At 34.0% G+C, this 22,271-nt stretch overlaps 1 protein-coding gene across 1 annotated transcript; it reads right to left on the bottom strand.

Moving 5' to 3' along the window:
* Nucleotides 1–11,066: 11,066 nt before the first annotated feature.
* LOC148874169 (WRKY transcription factor 72A-like) lies at nt 11,067–13,523 on the bottom strand. Its single transcript, XM_088966300.1, has 5 exons — nt 13,263–13,523; nt 12,939–13,076; nt 12,540–12,875; nt 12,183–12,296; nt 11,067–12,028 (listed from the first exon to the last, which is right to left on the bottom strand). The coding sequence occupies exons 1-5, from the start codon at nt 13,467–13,469 to the stop codon at nt 11,312–11,314; spliced, it is 1,512 nt and encodes a 503-aa protein (XP_088822426.1). The 5' UTR covers nt 13,470–13,523; the 3' UTR covers nt 11,067–11,311.
* Between the last annotated feature and the right edge of the window lie 8,748 nt (nt 13,524–22,271).

The following is a 22,271-nucleotide window of genomic DNA, read 5'->3' as shown; positions in this document are numbered from 1 at the left end:
ACTGGGAAGGATGTGTAAGAGGTGTGTCTTATCTCTCAAGGATAGGCCCCTGTAAAACCTCTCCTAGTTGGCTCTGGCTTAGGAGGGGAGTGGGTGGGAAAAGTCTTTGTTTCAATGAGTTGGCTCCAAGTAGGATGCAACTTGGGTGGGCTTGGAATAAGCATTTACTAAAATTTGACTGGGTCTGGCCCAAGGGCCTGTGCCCGATTCTTTATAATTTTTTCAGATCGGTATTCGACTTGCATCCCTAACTCCAAGCCTTCCTTAAAAGCACAACTTTCTTAACTTGGGTAAGTTAGAACTTCAACTACACTAAGCCTTGTATAGCTCGCACTTGATATCAAATCAAATGTCCTGGCTAAGATCTTGAAAAGAGAAAATATCGAAGTTGTATTGGCACTAGAAGCTTGGCTCTTTTGTGGGGTTAAGGGATTGTTTTTTTTTTTTTTTTTGGATAATTGTGCTACACATTCTCCATAATCTTGGCATAATGAATTGTGGTGTGGATAACTACTCTTGGGAGTTGAATATCCATGATGTGGATATAAGTGTGAATTATGCAAACAAATCCACTTATGAGTTGAATATCCATGATGTGGATATAAGTGTCTCTCATTAGGATGCTTGTCAAATTTTATTAGCATTTGTGTACACAAATGTTTCCTTTGAAATAGGGATGATCATGTATCAGGCCAGGCATTATACATGATATTATGTATGACCAAGCTTTGGCACTACCCGGATACTGGATCTAAAATAAAGGCCCATGCCTGCCCTATATGGGCCCAAGTTGAGCATCCAATCTTTCCCACCAGGGGTGGCAATTTTTCTCATTCCCGTCGAGCACCCAGACTCTCCAACCTGACGGGGTCAGATATGGGGGGTTATTTGGTGGGGTCGGGGTTGGGGATGGGGCGATCCCTGAATCCCCGATCGGGTTTGGGGACGGGGATGGGGAATGCAATCCTCGCTTTGACCCCGACCCTGATTAATATATAATTATATATATAATATAATATAATATAATATATTATATATTATAATAATTATTATTCATTTTTTAAAAGATTAAAACTTAAAAAAAGTAAAACACTAAAACAATAAAACACTCGATGACTCAATAGTAAAACCTTTCGACTTCGAGTCTTTGACAGAACCCTAGCTTCATCTTCCTTCATCGTCGATTCATCAATTGGTGACCGTCATCGCTGGCTATTGCCACTTGCTCGTCATTGTCGAACATCGGACAAAGATACTCAAGTCTCGACAGAGGACAGAGAAGAGATACTCAAAGAAGAGTTTCGGTTATTTAATCTTCCTTCAACCTTCGCCATCATCACCGACTGCCATCGCCGTCGCCTCGCCCTTCGGACTCTCTCTCATCGCCAACCTCAGCTCTCGCAATGGTCCTCTCTCTTTCTTTCTCTCTCTTAGACTCTCAATCTCACTGTCTCAATCTCTCAGACTCTCAATCTCTAGTTCGTCGGGGATTCGGGTCTCCAATAGGGAATTCATCCCCATTGGGGTCAGGGATGGAAGGGGGATTCCTTTCTCCACTAGGGGTCGGGGTCGGGGATGGGGAATGTAATCCCCGCCCCGAACCCACCCCGTTGCCATTCTTATTTCCCATTCTATACATATATACATATATACATATATACATACATACACACACACATGTACATATATGCATATGTATGCATAAATCGAATTCGGATTAGCCGAACGCAATGACTTCTCAGCTGTTTGTGGAACCAATGATAATGTTCCATGCTAGTAATAAGTTCATGGGTCCACTGTGAAAGATGCGGATCCCATGCATTTTTTACTGTTGTGGAACTTTATCGTTGGTTCTACAGCCATCACGTTCAGCTAATCTTTGTTCATATGAGTCAGTCTAGCAATGATTCACCCCTGTACTGGCCAAATTAAGAATTCTTTCTTTCTCCTTCATCTTCCTGATTTTTGATATGAAAAAGATTTCCCAATCAACTAAGGGTCTGTTTGATTTATAATCAAAACCAGAATCAATATCCCTTCGAACCAGATTTAGAATGATTTATTTCCATAATCTATTCAGATCAGACAGAAATTGAAATCAAAATTGGAATAAATTGAAATAAAATTTCATTCCTAAGGAAGGAGGGAATAACCATTCCCTCAAATAAGAGAATGCCATTCCAGTAGGAATTAAAATAGGATTCCAATTCTATTGGAATCAGAACATTCTGATTCTGATTCAAAACCCTTATTCCTGTGAACTAAACGGGCCCTAAATTCAATAGCTAACCTTGTTTTGGAACTAATGATGATACATCCAAATGCACATTCTTCGAGGGAAATCATCTAAAACTTTCCTTGACTTTATGAACAATGTATGAGCTTCGTAGTTACCTCCAAGGGTATCCTGTCAAAGTTCATCAAATGACAAGTGAAAAGAGCAAAATTACCACTCTACAATTTATCTAACTGTTCACCTTGAAATTTATGTACTTATCTACCCAAGAAAATATCCTTGAGTAATGGCTATTTATAAAAATTTTTAAAGTGTCACCAACCTATAGGACCCACCTGAACTAAGAAAATGTATGAACATGAGAAAAGATCAATGTTATATCTTGGTGCATTAAGTGGATGGTTCTGATTTCAAATAGATAAGTAATCAAGATAAGCGCTTAGATTTTGGCATCCCAATGGATAACCAGATCAGTGTGTAGATAATGTATGACTTTGAGTAATTTGATCAACAGAAAAATAGATCAAATGATGCAAGTTCCATGACTCTAGAGATGAAGGCCAGAGGTCATAGTTGTAGACCTTTCTTTTTCTTTTTTCCACTCTTATTGGGGAAGGGAAGGGGAGATAAGGGGTAATAGGTTGGTAGCATGTGTATAATGGTAGGGGCATTTTGTCACATTAAAATTAAATATGAAGATGTGAAATGGGTCAAGGTCATTGTTGTCATTTAAAAATTATATATATTTTGGGTCAGGCGTTTGCGCCTTCTGTTATGAGCTAGATGGAGACTTAACAAAAGACAGGTTTTTGATTCATAAAACCGTTTCCGTGAAGTTTCAGACATTGTCAGTAAGTCAATGGTATGTATATATAAATATAATATGGGAGATTCTTTTAGGCCCACAAGTTGCCATGTGGAAGATCGTTGGGTTGTTTAGACTTTTTCCTTAAAAAAAAATCCCCTTTTTGATAAGAAAATGAAAAATAAAGATAAATAACAGAACAACCATGGAAGTCTCTCCATTCAACTTATTTAAAAATCAAGTATGGAGGATGATCCAATCAACAAGATTTCACTATCATATTTAATCTTATAGAATTCTTTCTAAAGAATTGCTTACGTGGGTAAACATATATTTCAGAAGTTGCTTTTCAAGTCCACTGTCTGTTGGACTAATGGGTACAATTTGTGGTCTATTCTCTGCTTGCTTTGTTCACTCTTAAATTGCTACTTGTTCTGACGTCAAAGTCAAAGCAAACTTAATTGTTATGGTAAGAATCTTGTGGCCCAACTAAAATCTAGGGGCTTAGAGAAAACCTAATACATGAACTCCTTCTCTTCAACTTCAACTTGGATCTTTTACTTTCTTACAGTAAGGACTAGATCTACTGAGATGATTGACCATTAAATAGAAATTTTAGTGGGAGAATAAGAGGAACTTTCTCATCTGGCTTATATATATAGGGCCTGTTTAGCACGTTTTTTTGAGAAGATCTTTTTGTAGATCTGATAGTTAAAAGATACATTGAGCTTTTGACATCAGATTTGGGCAGCTACAGCTCGAAGACAGTTTGACAGTCAAAAGACGCGTCTTTCTGTGCGTCTCTCCGCATCTTTCCTTGTGAGATTAAAATGTGAAAGACATGGGAAACTTTACTTGAAACTTTCCAAAATCAACCCGAAATGAGTTTCTCACATCTTTTCGATGCACCGCCTTTTAGTGGCTTGATCTTCCAAGAGACAAACGAAAAAGATTGAAAGTCAGTCTTCCCGACTTATAAACAGCTGAAAGACCGTGCAAAAAACACTGCCAAACAGACCCATATTTATTGATAAATTATTGAATATTGATCAGTAATTGACTAATCAACTCCTCCAGTATTAGTGAGACAGTGCCCTGAAGGCATTAGTCAAGATACAACTAACAATTTGTCTTGGTGTCATTTTGAGTGTCATATATATGCTATAAGATGTGGTTAATTGTAACTGTTAAAATCAATCAAAATATACTGAAAATGGTACATCAATTAATTGGACCTTAACCAATGTTCTTGGTGCACTCATTGTTTCAACCCACAGTTTATTGGATCTGTGGGGTGGAGAGGTTGCATGAGCTTTTTTGATTAATTTGTTGTTCAACTTCCGTAACTATCACTTCTCGACAAGGAATTCTAGCATATGTTCTTTAATCTCACAAATTGCTCCATGGGGGCAGCCACTTATATTTTATTGAAATTTAGAAAAAGTTGTATTTGAATAGGACATGTACTTGAAAATATCTAAACGATTACGGCTGCAAGTTGGATTGCACAGTTTGAATTTCAATCACATCGAATTCAGGTAAGGATTCGGACCCATTGAAAATTTACCCAAATGATGCATCAAATCCATAGTATCCTGTATAGTTTAGGCACCCTCCAATGACCCAAATTATCTTTGGATGGGATATTGAAATGGTTATCTTCAATATGTTTGGTTTTGTTTTTGAAAATAAAAACAATTTTTATGTCAATAAAATTATATAATTTTTGTTGATATGGTAATTGTTTTTTATTTTTGAAAACAAAATCAACTTGAAGAACACTCCCCTTAGAAAGGGACTTTAGATAGTCACAATCACTATTGATATGTGATTAATTTCTACGAGCAAACACCTAAGTTCTACTTCCATCAGTGCATTTCCTTATGTGTTTTATATCATAAGGAGATATTTTCAATCTATTCGATCAGTGTTAGCACAACTCTAAATACCCATTAAATATTTAGTAAAAGATAAGATTATTTCTTCGAAATTACTTCGATTTTTTCTCTCTATTCACTTTCATGGAATGTGCAAACATCTCGTGGGGTACGTCCAGCAAGGAATTTACTTATTATGGTAAGAATCCGACAATTGGTAGTTTTGTCAAACTCGGATTGGAGTGGATATGGACCACCGTCCGAAGCAGGAACCTACAGTCAGAACAGTTGAAGCTGTTAAAATTGTTGACTTGGTCAAACAAATCTCATCAGTTAATAACCAATATTATGTATTATTTTTACATAAAATAGCTTAAAGATAGTCCGATTTATTTTTTTTAATTTGAATTTCTTTTTTATAATTTTTATTGGGTGAGTCTGAACAATCTAATGGGACAGAATCCAATGACCTAAAATGGTTTTGTGTCCAGCTGAGCCCACACTTAAGGGTGTCAATGGACCAGTTTTGGACTCAACCCGTCCAGTCCAAAATCAATTTAGATGGATTAGACATATTGAATTGAACCAATTTGGTCTAAAATATTTATTAAATTGGACTGAATCTGATCCGTCTATAATAAATTTATATTGGATTCGATTGGATTAAGCCAATATCCAATCTTTTGATTTTAAGATAAAAATATAGGTGTTAATGGACTGGGTTTAAGTTGAAATCAATCTAAATTAAAATAAACTTAAACAGATAGGATGGTGGTCCGAACGTTAAATTGGACCGGTCCAAAATATTCATTGGATTGGATTAGAACTGATCCATCTATAATAGACTCACATTGGACTGGATCAAATTGGACCACATCCAGTCCAATTGACACCCCTACCTGATGTCCGGTGTTCAAATTAAGTAGTGAAAACCAAACTGGTAGCATTCCTAAGTTCACGTAGTTCGCCACAAATGTACCTCATATGTGGTATTCAATACATTGTACTTAGAAGCCAATAGCTTCTTGGCCAGTTTCCACTATCTATATCTAATATATCTGTACTGCCTAGCAGTTTCAATTCTACGTAATCGTATGAATTAGCAGAAAACCCTAGTGCAATATTTGCGTATGTGAACGGAGGTACTTGTATTGGATAAATTCAACAAACGTGGTCTATTTGCACAAAATTTGGCTCACACTTGCCATTAGTCAAGCATCTTAATTCCAGTCAAGTCAAACATTTTCAAGTTTTTAGTCAAGCATCTTCTTGGTAGCTCTACTGATCTCTTGGTACAACCAGCCATAAATGTTATCTCTGCAGGATTCCTGAAATCGTTCTATACTACTTCTACCTCTCTGTATATTTCTGTTGCTCTCTCTCTCTCTCTCATTCACTCCATCTGAAAAGTATTTTCTGTACATGGTAGAAGCTTATAAGTTTTTACAAGAAAGATGGACTTGTCACAATGCACGCTTAGTCCTTTTGATTGACTTTGAAATTTTCTATCCCAAAGAATGTGAAACTGTTGCAACAATGAAACTCATAAGAGGGATACTGGCCAAAATGCTAGAATCTTGGGACATGCATGTCTGTGATAGCTCAATACAATGTTACAAATGTCTGTAGGTCATTTGTAGCAGATAGCAGAGTTTGACCAGACTAAATGGTAGCCTTATAGCACCCGTCCTATGTCAAATTAATCCATCCTTTTACTTTGAAAACTTAAAGGATTAGACATTTTAGATGATTCCCTTAGGCTCAGTTTGGAAGGATTATTAAATACAAATATGTACAGTATAGGTATATACAAAACAATATAAAATGTAAAGTTTTATACCTCTACAAATTTGTATTTATACTCCTTCCAAACTGAGCCTTACATGCAAATAAATGTGAATGAAAGTACCCTTTCTTCAGAATTTGATTGACTATGGGTGGGTCCATTTCTTGGTGGTATATATATATCCAGCTCATCCTCCTCATATATCTAGATTATTTGGTCACAATATCGTATTAATATGTTTGTTTCTGGTTGACATGAGAAAATACAATTTACTATTATTGCATAAAATGTATACGTATTTGAGCTCAATAGTTGAAATCCTCCTTTAACGTGTTTAAGAAATAATATAACTCCACAAATTAATTGGGAACAGCGTCACCATTTTGGGTGTTTAAATAGATGTTTTTCAATTATGTATTGTCTAGATTTTTTGTTTTAAATGTCTATGCTAAGTGGTTAGAATGAATCCTTTCAATTTCCTTTCTCTATCTGTTATAACCTGTCAGATAATTTCCATATTTTTCAAAAAATGAAACATTTTTACGGGAAAATAATGTTTCCACACGATAATAATGGAAATTTTCCGTTCTATACCATACAATTTTTGCATATATTAAAAGTAAAGAACAAAAAAAAAAAAGAAATACCACAGAAAATAACCAAGGTTTTTAAAATCAGATCGGATAGGGAACTGTTATGAGAACCGGTTCCTTTGTTGTATAGTCTGACTGTTCGGTTTGAATGGATGATTCATTCTGACAAAGAAATAAAGAAATAAAAAAGGCCAAAAACCGTTATCCGGGTTGATGGTTCGATGGTTTAATCGCCTGAATCAATAGTTCACTGACCAAATCAATAGTTTTTGACCAAAAACAATTTTGAGGTGAAACGGAACCAGTTTTTCTTGTCTGAATTGGTCCAATCCAATCTAATAAATATTTTGGACTGAATTGGTCCAATCCAATATGTCTTTGTTGGTCCATCCAATCCGTTTGAACTGGATGGGGTCCAATCCAAAACCCGTCCAGTGACACCCTGAACCATAATGATAAATGTAATTAATGAACTCTCTTTCTTGACCAACTATGAGTGCAACACACAGGCATCCTTATAATTAAGGTTTATGTCTCCCTCCTTAGGTGGGAGTAATCAGGAGCATATCAGCAGTAAGGCACATGTTCCCCTAGCCCAATTAGGTGTAATCAAATTTATTTTCCTGGGTAAATTTATTAGGGAGAAAAACATATATTCACATGACCTTGAATAACACATTTATTTCAGTATGTTAAGTTTTAGAAAAGCCATTACCCATCTAATCACAGCTAGCTACTTCATACTCTAACCTGTCTTCTCATGCTTGTTTTCTCTTTTATCTTCATCTCTAGTTAATAATGAATTTCAAGTACAAGTGGTTGCTTAGAAAACCATGAACGTTCTACTTCTAGAATGAAAGGATAAAAAAATGTAGAGCGGTTAAACAAGAGGAGTGGATTTTCTACGAGGGGAAAGTTGAAGAATTTTTTTTTTTTTGGTAGAATTTCACCATATCTTAATCATTTAATTAAGTTATGTGTATTAAACAAAAATATTATACTGTATATCTAATTAGCTTATACACAATAGCAAGAATCAATTAATTCTGTCTGCTTTTTCAAGGACAATTTTGTCCATTCAATTTATAGTATGATAATTATTGTTTGTCCTCAAACTATTTTACCCTTCAAGAAATAGTATAATAATTGATTCTCTTCATAAAATTGACTTACAATTTTCCTGAAAGTAAAAATCTTATTTAATGCTATAATTTAAATCATTTTCTCACATCTCTTATCTTCAAATATGAAGCTATACAGTTTTCTTTGTTCCGTTTATTGTGCACAGCTATCATTCAGTGTATAAATATTCAAAAAGAAGCCCTTGTATGTGGATGGCTTAATTAACTTGTATTATGAAAAGTTTTTTTTTTTTTTTTTTTTTTTGAAGCACAGGAAGTAACTATGTTAGTTGATCATAAAGTGAAGGAATCTAGATGGCCTACCATATAAGTTTGGGATTCAAAAGTAATCCTTCATTTCCTATCCTAATATAAATTCAGGGTAAAAATCATCCCAAAACACCTAAATTTTAAATGAAAGTCTATGAAAGAAAAGCTTTCAAACACACCTAGTCTCCTTGTGAGCGGGTTCAGAGCCTCCCCTAATTTTATCCGTGTTAATTGAACCAAAATTGAAACATTAGGAATTTTGGTGGGGGGGAGCAAAAATTTTACACCAAAAAGCCTTGCCACATTTTCTAGATAATCTCTTTCTGTGTGAAACTTTTAAGTTAGAAATTTTAAAAAATTAAAAAAAATAGAGTTCTATTATTAATTAAAAAAATCCATATATATATATATATATATATATATATATATATATATATATATATATATATATATCCAAGGTAAGAATGTAGATAACTCAGATGTGTTTCATTCATGGTTGATTCCATGTCTTAGCTGGTTCTAGAATGAGAAATCCTTTTTTATGCATTCAGCTACATTGTTGGTGATTCTGGAATCAACAATCCATGTAGGAACGGCAATGGGGTGGGGATCATATTCTCTGTTTCTGACCCCGGTTATGAAATTAACCTCCATTCTCATCCCCGATCCCCACTGTGTATAAAATTTATCATCCATCCCTGATTCCCGATAGGGATGAATTCCCCGTAGGGACTTGAATCCCCAAAATGTTTTTAGATAACAGTATTTTTTTTGAAAAATAAATTTATTTAAATTATTGGTGATTCTGGAACCAACAATCCACGTAGGATGGGGACCTCAATCCCATCCGCAACCCCACCGGATCGGAGAAATCGAATCCCCATCGAGGATTGGAAAATTGCCATCCCTAAATCCACGGTTCTAGAACTGGCAAAACCCTTTTTTTTTTTTTTTTCTGAGTACAACATCATGTTTTCACCCAGAAAGCATGGTTCATTGATGCATAACATGGAAGTCATATGATGTATCTTAGACACACATTGTTGTTTTCATTTTTTTTGCTTAATAGCAACCAAATATATGGTTAAAAGTTAGTAGAGAGAGTATAAGCACAACTAAAATGTTCTCTTTTATATTTTCTGGTCCAAAAAATTTACCCTACGTCATTTTTCTGAAAAACTTAGTACATTTTTTGAAAGCATGGTTCATTCATGCAAGATAACAAAGGTCCGATCATGATTTTTTTGCTTAATAGCGATCATATATATATCAAAAGTAGTGAAAGTATGTATGTGTAAATGAAACAGCTTCTTTTATATTAATTGTCTGGTCTTATATTTTCTTGAACCTACCACCCTTTTTTAGAACCATGAACCGAACACCACCTCAGACTTTAGAAACCAATAACATATGTCCAATCCAGATGTCTGAACTAGCCACAGAATTAATCTTCCATGATGAAAAAATAAAGCCATGTAGAGAACCTTACTGGCAAGACATGACACCTCTTCTTGCACTCTCTTTTTCTTTTTTAATATATATTTTTTTTATTTATCATCAAAAAACACCATGTAGAGAAGCTCCCTATTACACTCAATTAGGACAATCTTTTCCATATATAAAATACATTCTAATATATATATCTAACTAATAACGTATTAATCATTTCAACAATAAAAGAAACTAATAATGTATAAAGTTCTTTAAGATGATTATTTAGAAAGTATTAGAATTCTGGTTATAACCCACTGAACCAAGCTTGTTTCTAAGAGTTTTTATTATATTATAGAAGTTAATTTATAAAATATTAATTGTATCACTCCAACTCATTGCATGCATGTTTGTGCTGCTACTAGTATCGATCATTCCACCTATTAGGGAGTTTGAATCTGATCCAACTCTTTGAATCTGATCAAGCTCTTCTCTCCTATGAGTTTGAATCTTTTTCTTATCTTAATCTACTTATCTTTTTTATCTCATTATTTTCTTGTTGTATTCTATCTAAAACTCTCAAAGAGTTTTATTGTAATCATGATTGTTTACTCAATAAATACAAGGGGTCGGCCTGCCATGGTTGCCCATTCATCTTGAGCTTATTCTATGGTGCTTTATATTCCTTAACAACTGTGGTATCAGAGCCAGATTGACAATATCTTCTGTTAAGTTAAACTGTTTTTGTTATGAGATGAGAAATTAAACCATTCTATGCCATTCAGCTGCTGCATTCAGAATCAGTTGCTATATCATGTTATTTATTTTATAATTTCTTTTCAATAAATGCCCTTTCATGCTTTCCATCTCATGTTTGACTAAAACACGTAGCCCCATCACTACTGACAAGACAAACAGGTAGGACCTAGTCATATAAGACTGAATAATTAGTGGTTCATAAATTTCAACATTCAGATATATATAGGAGGTTTTCAGTTACATTGAAATTCCCAAAATAAAAGAGAAAGATCGACCCTTTTCCTAGTAAGGATACCATAGAAAAGATATATATTTGAATCTGCTAACAAGCAGAAGGAGCATTTCTAGTGAAGATCTAAAGTCGAAAATGATTCACCATGTAAATATATATCTCCTTGGATTACCTTATAGCAGAATGTGGTCTTAATTTCCTTCACCTCAAATGCCAAAGTGGCTTACTACAAGAAGGAAGAGACTCAAAACACCATTTATTGCTACTAGAGCCACCATGCTCGGCGTCCTTATGAACCAGAGTAGGCTCCTTAGGCTGGAAATTTGGGTTCTCTTTGCTGATAAATGATGTAATGGCAGCAGCAACAGCAGCCCTAAACTTTGGATCTGAAGCAATAGCACTGACATTTTCAGTTAATGACTTGTCTTCTTGCATCTTCCACTGCTTCTCATCCATGCCTCGATGACTGCTAGAAAGTTGGTGGCTTGGGAATTCGCCAACTTTATTAACAGTTCTACCAGCAGAGTTATTGTATAAAGAGTTGCTAGGCATCCAAGGGTAAGTCAGTTTTGTTTGTGAATGAGATGAACTAGGAATGGGAAATTGTTCTTGTGGGTTGTTGGTCAGGTCAAGAACAATTCCTTTAGAGTGGTTACTGGAGCCTCTGATGTTGTTGATGGCTGATGATGAGTAGGGTAAAGGGCTTATTAAATGTGGGTTTTGGTATGGGATGGAAATTCTTGCATCATTGATGATTCCACCTGGAATTGCAGCACCTGAAGTTCCAGATGGTAACAGGAAATTGGCTGCTCCAGATGCTGAAGATGCCACTGTGGTTGCTCCCAAAGGCAATGGATGGTTGTGAGTCCCTTCATAGGTTGTAATCAGTATGGACATGTCTTCTAGGCATCTCTGGACCTGATTAAAACGGTATTTATATGGAACAGAAGAGTTCAATACATGGGTTTGAATAGAATTGCCTAAACCATTTTAATACAAAATATGGAAAAAAAAAAGAGACAGATGATGATAATGATATCTAAAATTGTTGATGGGATCGATCGAAAGGTACCTGTTTCTTCACTGGGCATCCTGGAGCTACCATGCAACGGTAATAGGCCCTTGGACAAGGATTTCTTTTTGCAATTTTCTGACCATACTTTCTCCACTGGCAACCATCATAAATCTACACGAAATTTAAAATTTTATCTCCTCAGCCTTTGGTATAAGTTTAGGATCTGTGCGTTTTCAAACAATTTCTTCATAAAATTCTAGCTAACTAGGTTTGGATTCTCAGTAAGAAGATCCTTTGTTCAGAAAAAAAAAAAGAAAAAAACCTAGGGCAGAAGGGTCTGTGGATCCTTCTCTCCATAGCTCCCCTTTTAACTCTAAAAGATCAAAAGAAAAGAAAAAAAAAACAAGAACTTACAGTTGGTGCTTGACATCTTGCTCTAACTGTAACCTTTGCTTTTCTGTTAGATGGTTCAGGAGGATGGCTTGTAATTCCAGACAATTCGATCTTTTGAAGCTTGTTTTGTTCTGGTTTCAAACTTGTCATCATCTTTTCTTTGAGCTCATCCTTTTCACGTTGGTGCAAATGAGATGGCACGCTCAAGGACAATCCTAACTCCCCATCTTTTTCATGGTTGTTGGCTTCAGATGGTAATGAAAGAGTTTGATTTTTATCGACTAGGATTTCAGGAACTTGTTCCGGTCGAATTGTGTCGGCATCTCCTCCTTGGACGGAGAGGAAGATCTGAGGATCCTGGATCAAATTAAGAAAACTTTATCGTGAAACAATACTGTGACTTAATAACACTGAAGTTACCTTTTTGGTTTCATTTTCTTGGATGATTGCAAGTTTCGTCCGAAGATCATGGTAATCTTTCATGGTTTGTTCAACCACCTTCCTCAACAATTTGTTTTCCTCTTTCATCCTGTTCATCTCTATCTGTAGCACAGAGTGCTAATTCAAAATGATAGTTAGTCGTTGCAAATGAGAACAAGTCGTCAGGGTACCTAATTAGCACAAACAGTAAGCTTATAGACATACTTCTGATTCATTTCACAGAGAGAGAGAGAGAGAGAGAGAGAGAGAGAGAGAGAGAGAGAGAGTGAGTGATATATATTATTGTTCATGTCTTCTGTGTACCTCTTCTATCAAATTTTCCTTCAAGGAATTGACTACTGATTCGTCTTGTTGCTCTTCTTTTCCTTCTCTCGCTTCTTCCCTTTCATATTTTGGTTGCTTTTCACTTTCTTGACCATCTAGTTGGACTTTTTCTTCCTCTTCTTTTCTTTCTCGGCCTCCTAACTTCAGAGAAAGATCAATCTGCATCATCCTTTCTTCCTTCGCCATTGAAAGATAAATTGCAGTCTCTCTCTCTCTCTCTCTCTGTCGGAACAAAGTCGATTTCTCATTTCTCCTCTCTTGGACAGATATTTTAAAGAGTTTCTTCTGGGCTCTGGCCACCACTAGTCATACTGCAACTGAACCGATTGACTGAACCAACCCATTTACGGCTTGACAGCGGTGAGATATTAATTCAATTTTCCTTTTAATTTCCTCTTTTTGTTCGTGTGCTTAGGGTTGCTCCGATTTTCTTTGTTTTGATTGACGTGGACTTGTGTTGTTCCATCTTTGTCTGTCTTGTCTTCTGGGCCCTTACCACCTTTGATGGGGTCTTTTCTTAATTTGATAATATAGGTGGGGGTCTTCATAGCCCATCATTAGTTCTCTGTCTCTATCCAAGGTCCCCACCGTCTCATGTGACGGTTATTAGCTAAATATATAGCTCGTACAGGATCAGGATTGACTATGGTTTAGCTTCTTACGTGGTTCAACTTCAGGTCTTCAACATGCTTTTTCAAGCCCAAACCTTCTATGGGCCAAAAAAAAACGGTACTGGACTGGCCCAAACCAGAACTAGGCATTAGGCCTACTGTACAGGTTGGCCGATTTTATTTGTTTATATAAGAAGAGAAAATCACTCTAGTGTAAGTAAAAAAAATGGAAAAATAAAAATGTTTAGCCCCAAATTTAGATGAACTAATTGGACCTTGTTTGGCTTATATAGCCCCAAATCTATCAAGCTTATAATTGGGCCTGGGCCTGGACGGATCAACTTTGAACGATTCTTCAAAGCAATAACAAAAGAGATTTTGTAGTAGCAAAAAGCTGTCGATTGAACATGTGGCCAATCCACAGTGGGTATGCTATCAGATAGGCAGTTTAGATCATCCACAAGATCCCTCCATGTAGCAGAAATAGGTGGGTTTGTTTTTGTTGTAGCAGTTGCTATGGCTGCATTTGGTTGCAATGCAAGCACAAATATGTACATTACATATTTATCCATTTTTCGGTTCATGAATATAAACACGATTCACATTTTAAACTGTTTTTGCATTCATCTTGTTTGTTTGAAATCGATGCAAAGTGTGGTCTCTCTTTTCAAAGTACAAGTATCAAAAAATACATTTTTACTCTAATAATCATTACTTTTTCACATATCAAACAAATTCTCGCAAACGCGAACCGGCATTTGTATCGCAAACAAACGGAGCCTATAGAAAAAAGGAATCTTATCTTTGAAGAACTTATTACCCTAATCTGCTAGTTAGATGGAAGATGTGAGTGATCATGATCATTTCTCATGGGGACCAATAAGTTGGTTGTTCATTTTCTTCACCACTTTACATCGACCTTATAGCCTACCATTTATTAGAGATTAGCCCCAAGAGATAATAGAGATTGAAAGATCATTATTATTAATTTTCCATTTTAATTCTTTGAAAGGGATTGTTCTATTTTAATTTAGAAAGAGCCCAAAAGAAAGGGCTTATTTGAAAGCCATATTAGGGGCTTTTGAGGAAAGGCGGTATTAGAGCCCTCAAAGGGCCCCAATTATGCTCCCATTCTTATATCTCCTTAAATGACCTGTCTAGACAAGCCCATGTTTTTATTGTTACTTTTCCTTATATGCAAGCATTCATAGTGGAGCCAACTGAAAAAATAGGGGTAATAGCATATAAGGGCAACTTTTGGGGTTTAAAATCAATAAAAGTAATATTTAAAAAAAAATCAAAAATATGTTAAATTTTTAAAAATAATATCAATAAAGGGAAAAACACTGTTCATCATTTTCTTCTTTCCATTTGTTCACCAGCATAGCCGTCTGCCGCCACTTGCCACCGCCGTCCATTGCTGCCTACCGCCGCCTCTGCCTCTGGCAACGTTGCTGGAGGCAGGTAGCGGCAGACAACAATGCTGGTGAAGAAATGGCAAGAAGAAGATAATGAACAATATTTTTTCCCTTTATTGATATTATTTTTAAAAAGTTAACCTATTTTTATTTTTTTTTAAATATTACTTTTATTGATATTAAACCTCAAAAGTTGCCTTTATATGATATTATCCCAAAAAAATATTAGGTCTAGTTTAAAGGTTGTAGGGATTTCTCCTTACAAGGCAACTAGGGTTTCTTTATATGTATATTTGTATTATTTTAACTGTGAAAAGTGGTAGAATTGTGTGTAACATTATAGGTTTGGGAGATTAGGGCATTATTTGTTATTCTTATTTATTTAGAGAAGAATTTTTAAGCCCTTGTAGTGTTTTCTTTTTTACATGTAAAATGGAAGTCTTTCTTGCTTGTCATGTGATGGAGATGGTAATTCTTATTGAGATTAAGGAAACTCATGAACCTCTGTGTCACTTTCATCAGTATTTCATGAATACCTGATCATTTGGTGGCTATAATAAGATAAATATGATATAATGATCCATGTTGGATTACTCATGTATAATGAGATTAAGGAGGTATTAGTTTTTTTATTTTTTATTTTGGATTTCGAGAGGAGAAAGTTGGTCAATGGGATCCAAGAAACCCATGTTCTTTTTTCAGATTTATGTGGGGGCCATGAAAAATTTATTTTCCTACATATCACTTACCCATCTCCCAAGTGGGTAAATAAAATTGCCAATACTTGGATGGGACAAAAATTTCCCTTTTAATAATGGATTTTTATGGTTAAAACGGTCATTGTTTTATTTACATGGGAAATAAAAGAACATGGGTAAATGCACTTACATGGGTATGTGTATTTACCCGGGTAAGTAGCTTATTGAAAAGCAAATAGGGCCTAAGGGAATCTCAATCATAAGAATAAATAAGATTTTGCATTGAAGAAATTTTAGGAAAAGAAGGTCAAGTGACATGGAATTTGAGAATGGAAAGTCAAAACCCAGGTTAGCTAGAAAAATTATATATTACAGCAAAAAAAAAAAAAGAAAAAAAAAGAAAAGAAAGAGAGAACATCATAAACTGGAACTATTTTGGCTACCAATTTCTGGGTCAGCAATTTGGTCCAAATAGATCAACTTGCGACATTTAAAAAATTAAAAAAAAAAGGTCTGAAAACCATTGTTTGGTTCAAACAAGTTGAAGGTTCAATCACCTGGATCAGTGGGCCATTGACCAATTCAATTGTTTTTGGGAAAATATTGGTTATGGGCTGAAATGAAATTAGTACCTTGATCGTTTTCCAAGCTGAATGGTTCAACCATCCAGATGAACGATGGTTTTAAAACATTGTCTTGACAATCTCGTAGGGCTACTATTCTTTATAAGTGGAGGCTAGTCAAGACCCGTGCGGTGTACTGGCTTTATCAGCAAAATTGAAGATGGAGCTATATCATGACATTTCCAATTAAATGGTGTCCATCTAAGTTCAATTCAAGTATTAATTTTTGGAGTTATGTCTAGTTTATCCGGTCACAATCTAAGTTGTGCTTTAGTGAGAGTGCCCAATCTCCTATTCTCTAGATAAATCTGTATTTTTTTTTTGTATCTTAATGTTAATGTTTATTAATTTTTTGGAAAAAAAAGGTTTTTTATTAATTGATGTTGATTTATCATCATCATCATTATTATTGTATTCTTTTTAGGTAAAATTGTAAAAAAAATCCTCCTATAACAATTCTATAAACCACCTTTGTGTTATGACCCTAACAAAGGCATCCCCTATAGTTTTGAGAAAAAGAGAAAATACCTCATTTCCCTTGGCTCTTCGATAACAAAGACATTAAAGTTACCAAAATACCCTTATCATTGTCAATGAATTATCATACATAATTTAAAGTTTCAAATATACCCTCCATTAATCTATTTTTCTAGACAACTTTCAAAGAATAATTCTCCTTACTCTTCTTGGACAAATTTAAAAAGGCTGAAGTGAAGCAAAATTAATGCATTACATCAACATGTTTTGTTTGGAATGTTGGCTTAAAGAAGGCATTTGCACTTTTTTTCAAAACAATAAGGGAGGTTTTTGTTAAGGTCAAAACAATGGAGAGTTTCATAGGATTGCAAGGAAACCCAAGGAGGTTTTTATAATTTTCCTTGTTTACTTTTGAATGAAATTTAAATTGATTTTAAAATCATTAAACTATGTTTAAAACTAATATTTTTTAAGGATTTTTTAAATTAGTAAAAATTGAATTTATTTAAGTATATTAAGTTTTTATTAAGTTTAAATTCCTTATGAAATTTAATTAATTATGTAAATGTTTATTTTAGTGAATCTTAAGTTGGTTTTAAATTAATAAAATTTAATTACAAAATTAATAGTTGTTAGATAATTTTGTATTAGTTTCATATTATTTTTAAATTTAGATTCATTTTAATTTATCTTATTCCCTTTATTAATTAAGTTATTTTTTTATATTAATAAAAATATGTTTATCAATAACAATAATTAATAATTATTTTTATTTTATTTAAATAACTTACTAAATTATTTTTATTATGGTTAATTAATTTTTATTATTTTCAAATGGAATATAAATTGATTATAATTTTAAATGGAAGTAAATTATTTAGCACAATAATATATCCTTGAATATCTAAATTTCATATAATTAATCTTTTACTGATAATTAAAATGGATATATATATATATATATATATATATATATATATATAGATAGATAGATAGATAGGTAGATAGATATAGTTAAACTCAAATGGATATATATAGATAAGGTTAATGGAATTTTGTGCAATTTAATGGAGTAATGGATATGAGAGAGAATTAGTGGCATGAGTTATTGAAGGAGAGGGTTAATGACATAATTAATGAGGAGAGATTATTAATAGAGTTAAAGGGAGAGAGAGAGAGAGAGAGAGAGTTAATGGTGTTTTAATGAGGAGTGTTAAAACTCTTAAAGGTGATCGGTCACTTGAGTTATTTTGTCCAATTTTAAAATTAGAAAATTCAAAGGAAAAACAGAATAAAAGATAGGTGCCTTTGAGAAGAAACTATGAAAGAAATAAGTGGCTTTGAGCCTTTGGGAATAAACCATAGAGTAGGAAAGTGCCAGCTTGGCACACTGCATTTTAATATATAGGTATAGATTACATAGAGGATATTTTACTCATGTTATTCTAAGAATGAATGCTTTAATGGGCTCAAAGAAGATAAAGAGAAATATAACTTCTTGAATTATATGCCTTTTTTAAACACATGCTTGTTTCTAATACCGTCTATTGGGAGAAGGAAGAGCAAGATATTTTGTGGAGCTCTCAGAACATTCTAAATGTTGTGTATCATCCAAAGATTTATAGGAAGAAGATATCTTCTAATCGATTAAATTAGCTTGTGAAAATTGTATATGATGGAAAAAAGGAAAAATAGGGTTTGTATTTCTACAATCTGGTGAAAAATACAATGATAGGTAGTTTTCTCAAGAACTTAATAGATGTGAAAACTGAGTTGTGCATTAGTTTTTTTTTTTTTTTTTTTTTTTTTTTTGCATTGGTGCCAAATTATGGGAATGCAATTGGTATCAGTGCAAATTTTGATTGATTTTTGTTTCAGATTTTCCTTTATTTTGTTTGTTTGACTGGAGATTAAGTAACATAAAATCAGAAATGAAATCAAAGGAAAGTCAATGCAAAAATGAACCCGAATTTCCAGTAACTCCCCACCTTACACAAAAGCCAAAAGCTACAACGTGAAAGCCATTGCAGTCATGAACGAGAAGTTCATACAGTTTCTCTGCATCCCTCCGATCGAAATCTTCAATAATTATCTTCAAGAAAAGATTAAATTTGATTAATTTATATTCTGATATTTGGTTTCATCACTGGTTCAAGCCATTAATTATCTCTAATAATAGATCTTTCGATGCATGTGAGATTCAAGTTGAATTAGAACCATTAATAATCAATATAAAATAGCAACGGATAAGTGGGTCCAGCTCCATCCAGAAAACTTTGCCACCGCCATGTTTCTCCTTACTGTTGTGGTTGTCATTTGTCAGTTGTTATATGTCATTTTCTCTTGTAGCCTTGATTTTCTCCCTTCTACGGAAACATGTTCACATTTCACACTTCTTGGAACCTTTTCTGGGTTTTCACCCGTCTAATTAACCATGTCAGATTTGCTTCAAAGTTGTACTTGTTACTTGAAAAGGTAGGTGCTGGTTTAAATAAGGCACACGTGTGCATTGTGCAGTATTAAATCCCCATATTCTCTGCTACTATTTTTAAGGAATATAAATCAGCTTCTATTTAAATATTGAAAACAAAGTTTATAATTTTCCAATGTAGGATAAGTTCAAAACTAGGTTTTGTAAAAAAAAAACTAATTTTTCAATCAAATGTATAAGTGCAATTTCTCATTTAATTGACCAATCAAATCCATTGGATTTAATCTCTTATGAAATTAAAATCCAACATAATGTACCCCACTGAAACAAATGGAGGGTGTGTGGGGGAACTGTAGACAGCAAGGAGATACGGAATTAACCCACCATGGGACAATGTAGACTCAGCTCAAAGCCTGAATGGCAGTGTTTTTTTTGCCTAATAAAACGTTATACAGTCACTGAAACATTGCTGAGCCCGAGTTGCACATGAGCTAATGCTGATCTTCATCTTTCCTAGATCCAAAGTTGTCTGTTGAACTTGACACACACCCATTGGAAGAAGAAGAAGAAGATCTGGAACGGTAATAGATCTTATTAATTTCAACAGGATCTGAATGAGCACTTGTCCCTATTCCCATTGCTTTGTGGCTGCACCAGGCAGATCTTCTTTCAGTTTCTCCATGAATCGATCCTTTTGTTGTTGTCTATGAAAGAGATTATGGGTCCGATAGATAATGCCAATAACTTCTGCTCATGGTTGAAAGGCACAAGCTAGACTCAAAGGCAAGCCTTTCTGTGAAAAGCAAAGCTAAATTAAAATAACAGAACTACATATATGGGTTTTCCATTGTGCAATTTTTAGTCTCTGAAAGCTACGCTTCGAACGGCCTGATCTTCTTACTCTCTTGAAGTTGAAGTTTCTATATCACACTCAGAATCTAATGGGTATACACAGTTTTCAGTGTAAGAGACAATTCAGACAATGTATACGTACCCAAAGAAAGGCAAATTGGTTGATTTTGTCTTTCAAATTCAATGCATGCATCTCACCATGCATCCAGATTGAATGTGCATATGATGGGGGTCAATCATGTGTAACATTGGCATTTTACTTTGCTATATCATCTGCAGATTTTTATTCCCTACCTGATGTCACTAATTTGGGGTTTTGAAGTCTGAAATATTGCCACCTTAATTTATCTGAAACTAATCAAATATACAAGTGTTTATTCCCCTTGAATTTAGTGAGTTTAATTGCTTTGATTGGTCCACCTATATCTCAAATTTTGTTCTGATGACTAAGTGATTGGATCATTAATTTATAAGCTAGTTATTTATACGAGTTTTATTTGTTGTTCCCTAACTTCTAAAACTGTAAAACTTTTATGGTGACAAGAATCCCCTTCCTACCCATGTTCAATGAACCATTACAAAAGACAGTTCATCAATAACTCCACATGATAGTCTAATAAGACTTCAGATGCAAATTAATTGTTTAGATATAAAAATAAACTCTTGCGGGAGTGGATTTGAGCCGAGCTGAGCCGAATACTTGCTTATTCGAGCTCGGCTCGCTAAAACTATGTTAGGCTCGAGCTTGAGCTTGGTTCGGTTCAAAGTTCACAAGTTCGAACTCGACTACAAGCCAAATTATTTTTCTAAAAATAAAAATTATACATAATATATATATATTTTTTATTTTACATACAAAAAATTAAGAATTATAAAAATTATTTATTATTATATATATAAAAAATAAAAAAAATGTTTTTATTTTACATACAAAAGAATAAGAATTATAAAAATTATTTACTATTATACATAAAAATAAAAAATATTTATTATATATGTGTGTATGTATGTATGTACGTATGTATGTATCTAATAAAAAATCATTTATTTATTATACTAGACTCGTAAGCCTCATGAGCCGAACTTGGCTCAATTGGCAAATGAGCCTATATATCAGACTCGATCTCAGCTCGAAGCTTGGTTTAAGCCGAACCGAGTTTTTTATGAGCTGGGCTCGAATAACTCATAAAAAACTTGGATTTGTTTAGGGAAAATTATTAGCATAGGATTTGTTTTTGAGTTATGTTTAGGGAAAAGAAAGATAGCAACTACAATACTGACACCCAAAAATATGCTTACAAATAATGGAAAAGAAGACAGCAACTACAACTAATATTCACCTACTTTATAATAACTACAAAACATCTGTACCATATAATTTTGTTTTAGCCATCATTTTCAAAAAGAAAACATAAATAAAGATGGAAATATATATATATATATATAATACAAGTGGGTCTCCTGCTTTAACCGTTTTGGTTCATTATGGTAAGACTAGAATCCCACAAAGGACTCACCTTTTATTGTTAGACATTAAATGTAAATGAGAGTAGGAGTTAGAGAGAAAATAATGAAATGTCTTGGCATGCCAGAAGGCAGTGCCAATGCATATACCTAAAAAATGACTATCATTTTTCGACCATGGTTAGAAAATGTCTGTTTTCACTACATTTTTCGCCAAAAAATGTATCAAATTTCATATCTCTAGTTGAAAGTGTGGAAAATTTTCTATTCCCTTCTTAATTAGAAATATAATGGAGCATGGTTTTCAAAATCGGATCAGATCGGATGGTCGGACCGGAAAAACTAGGAACCGGTTAGGTGATTGGTTCCGGTTTTCCCCAAAATCAGATTTTTGCAAAAAAATGTTGATTTGAT

This window comes from Nelumbo lutea, chromosome 1, assembly GCF_056320005.1.
Source record: "Nelumbo lutea isolate HS-2025 chromosome 1, American lotus-T2T, whole genome shotgun sequence".
Classification (NCBI taxonomy): domain Eukaryota; kingdom Viridiplantae; phylum Streptophyta; class Magnoliopsida; order Proteales; family Nelumbonaceae; genus Nelumbo; species Nelumbo lutea.
Note: the sequence above shows the minus strand (reverse complement) of the source record. Positions and strands in the feature narration are given on the sequence as shown.

What these genes read in the sequence shown, in the direction of transcription:
- LOC148874169 (XM_088966300.1), bottom strand. Translation starts at nt 13,469, where the DNA reads ATGGCGAAGGAAGAAAGGATGATGCAGATTGATCTTTCTCTGAAGTTA. An exon ending in AAGAAAATGAAACCAAAAAG is followed by an intron (nt 12,876 to 12,938) that starts GTAACTTCAGTG and finishes AATTTGATCCAG; the next exon opens with GATCCTCAGATCTTCCTCTC. An exon ending in GATGCCCAGTGAAGAAACAG is followed by an intron (nt 12,029 to 12,182) that starts GTACCTTTCGAT and finishes CGTTTTAATCAG; the next exon opens with GTCCAGAGATGCCTAGAAGA.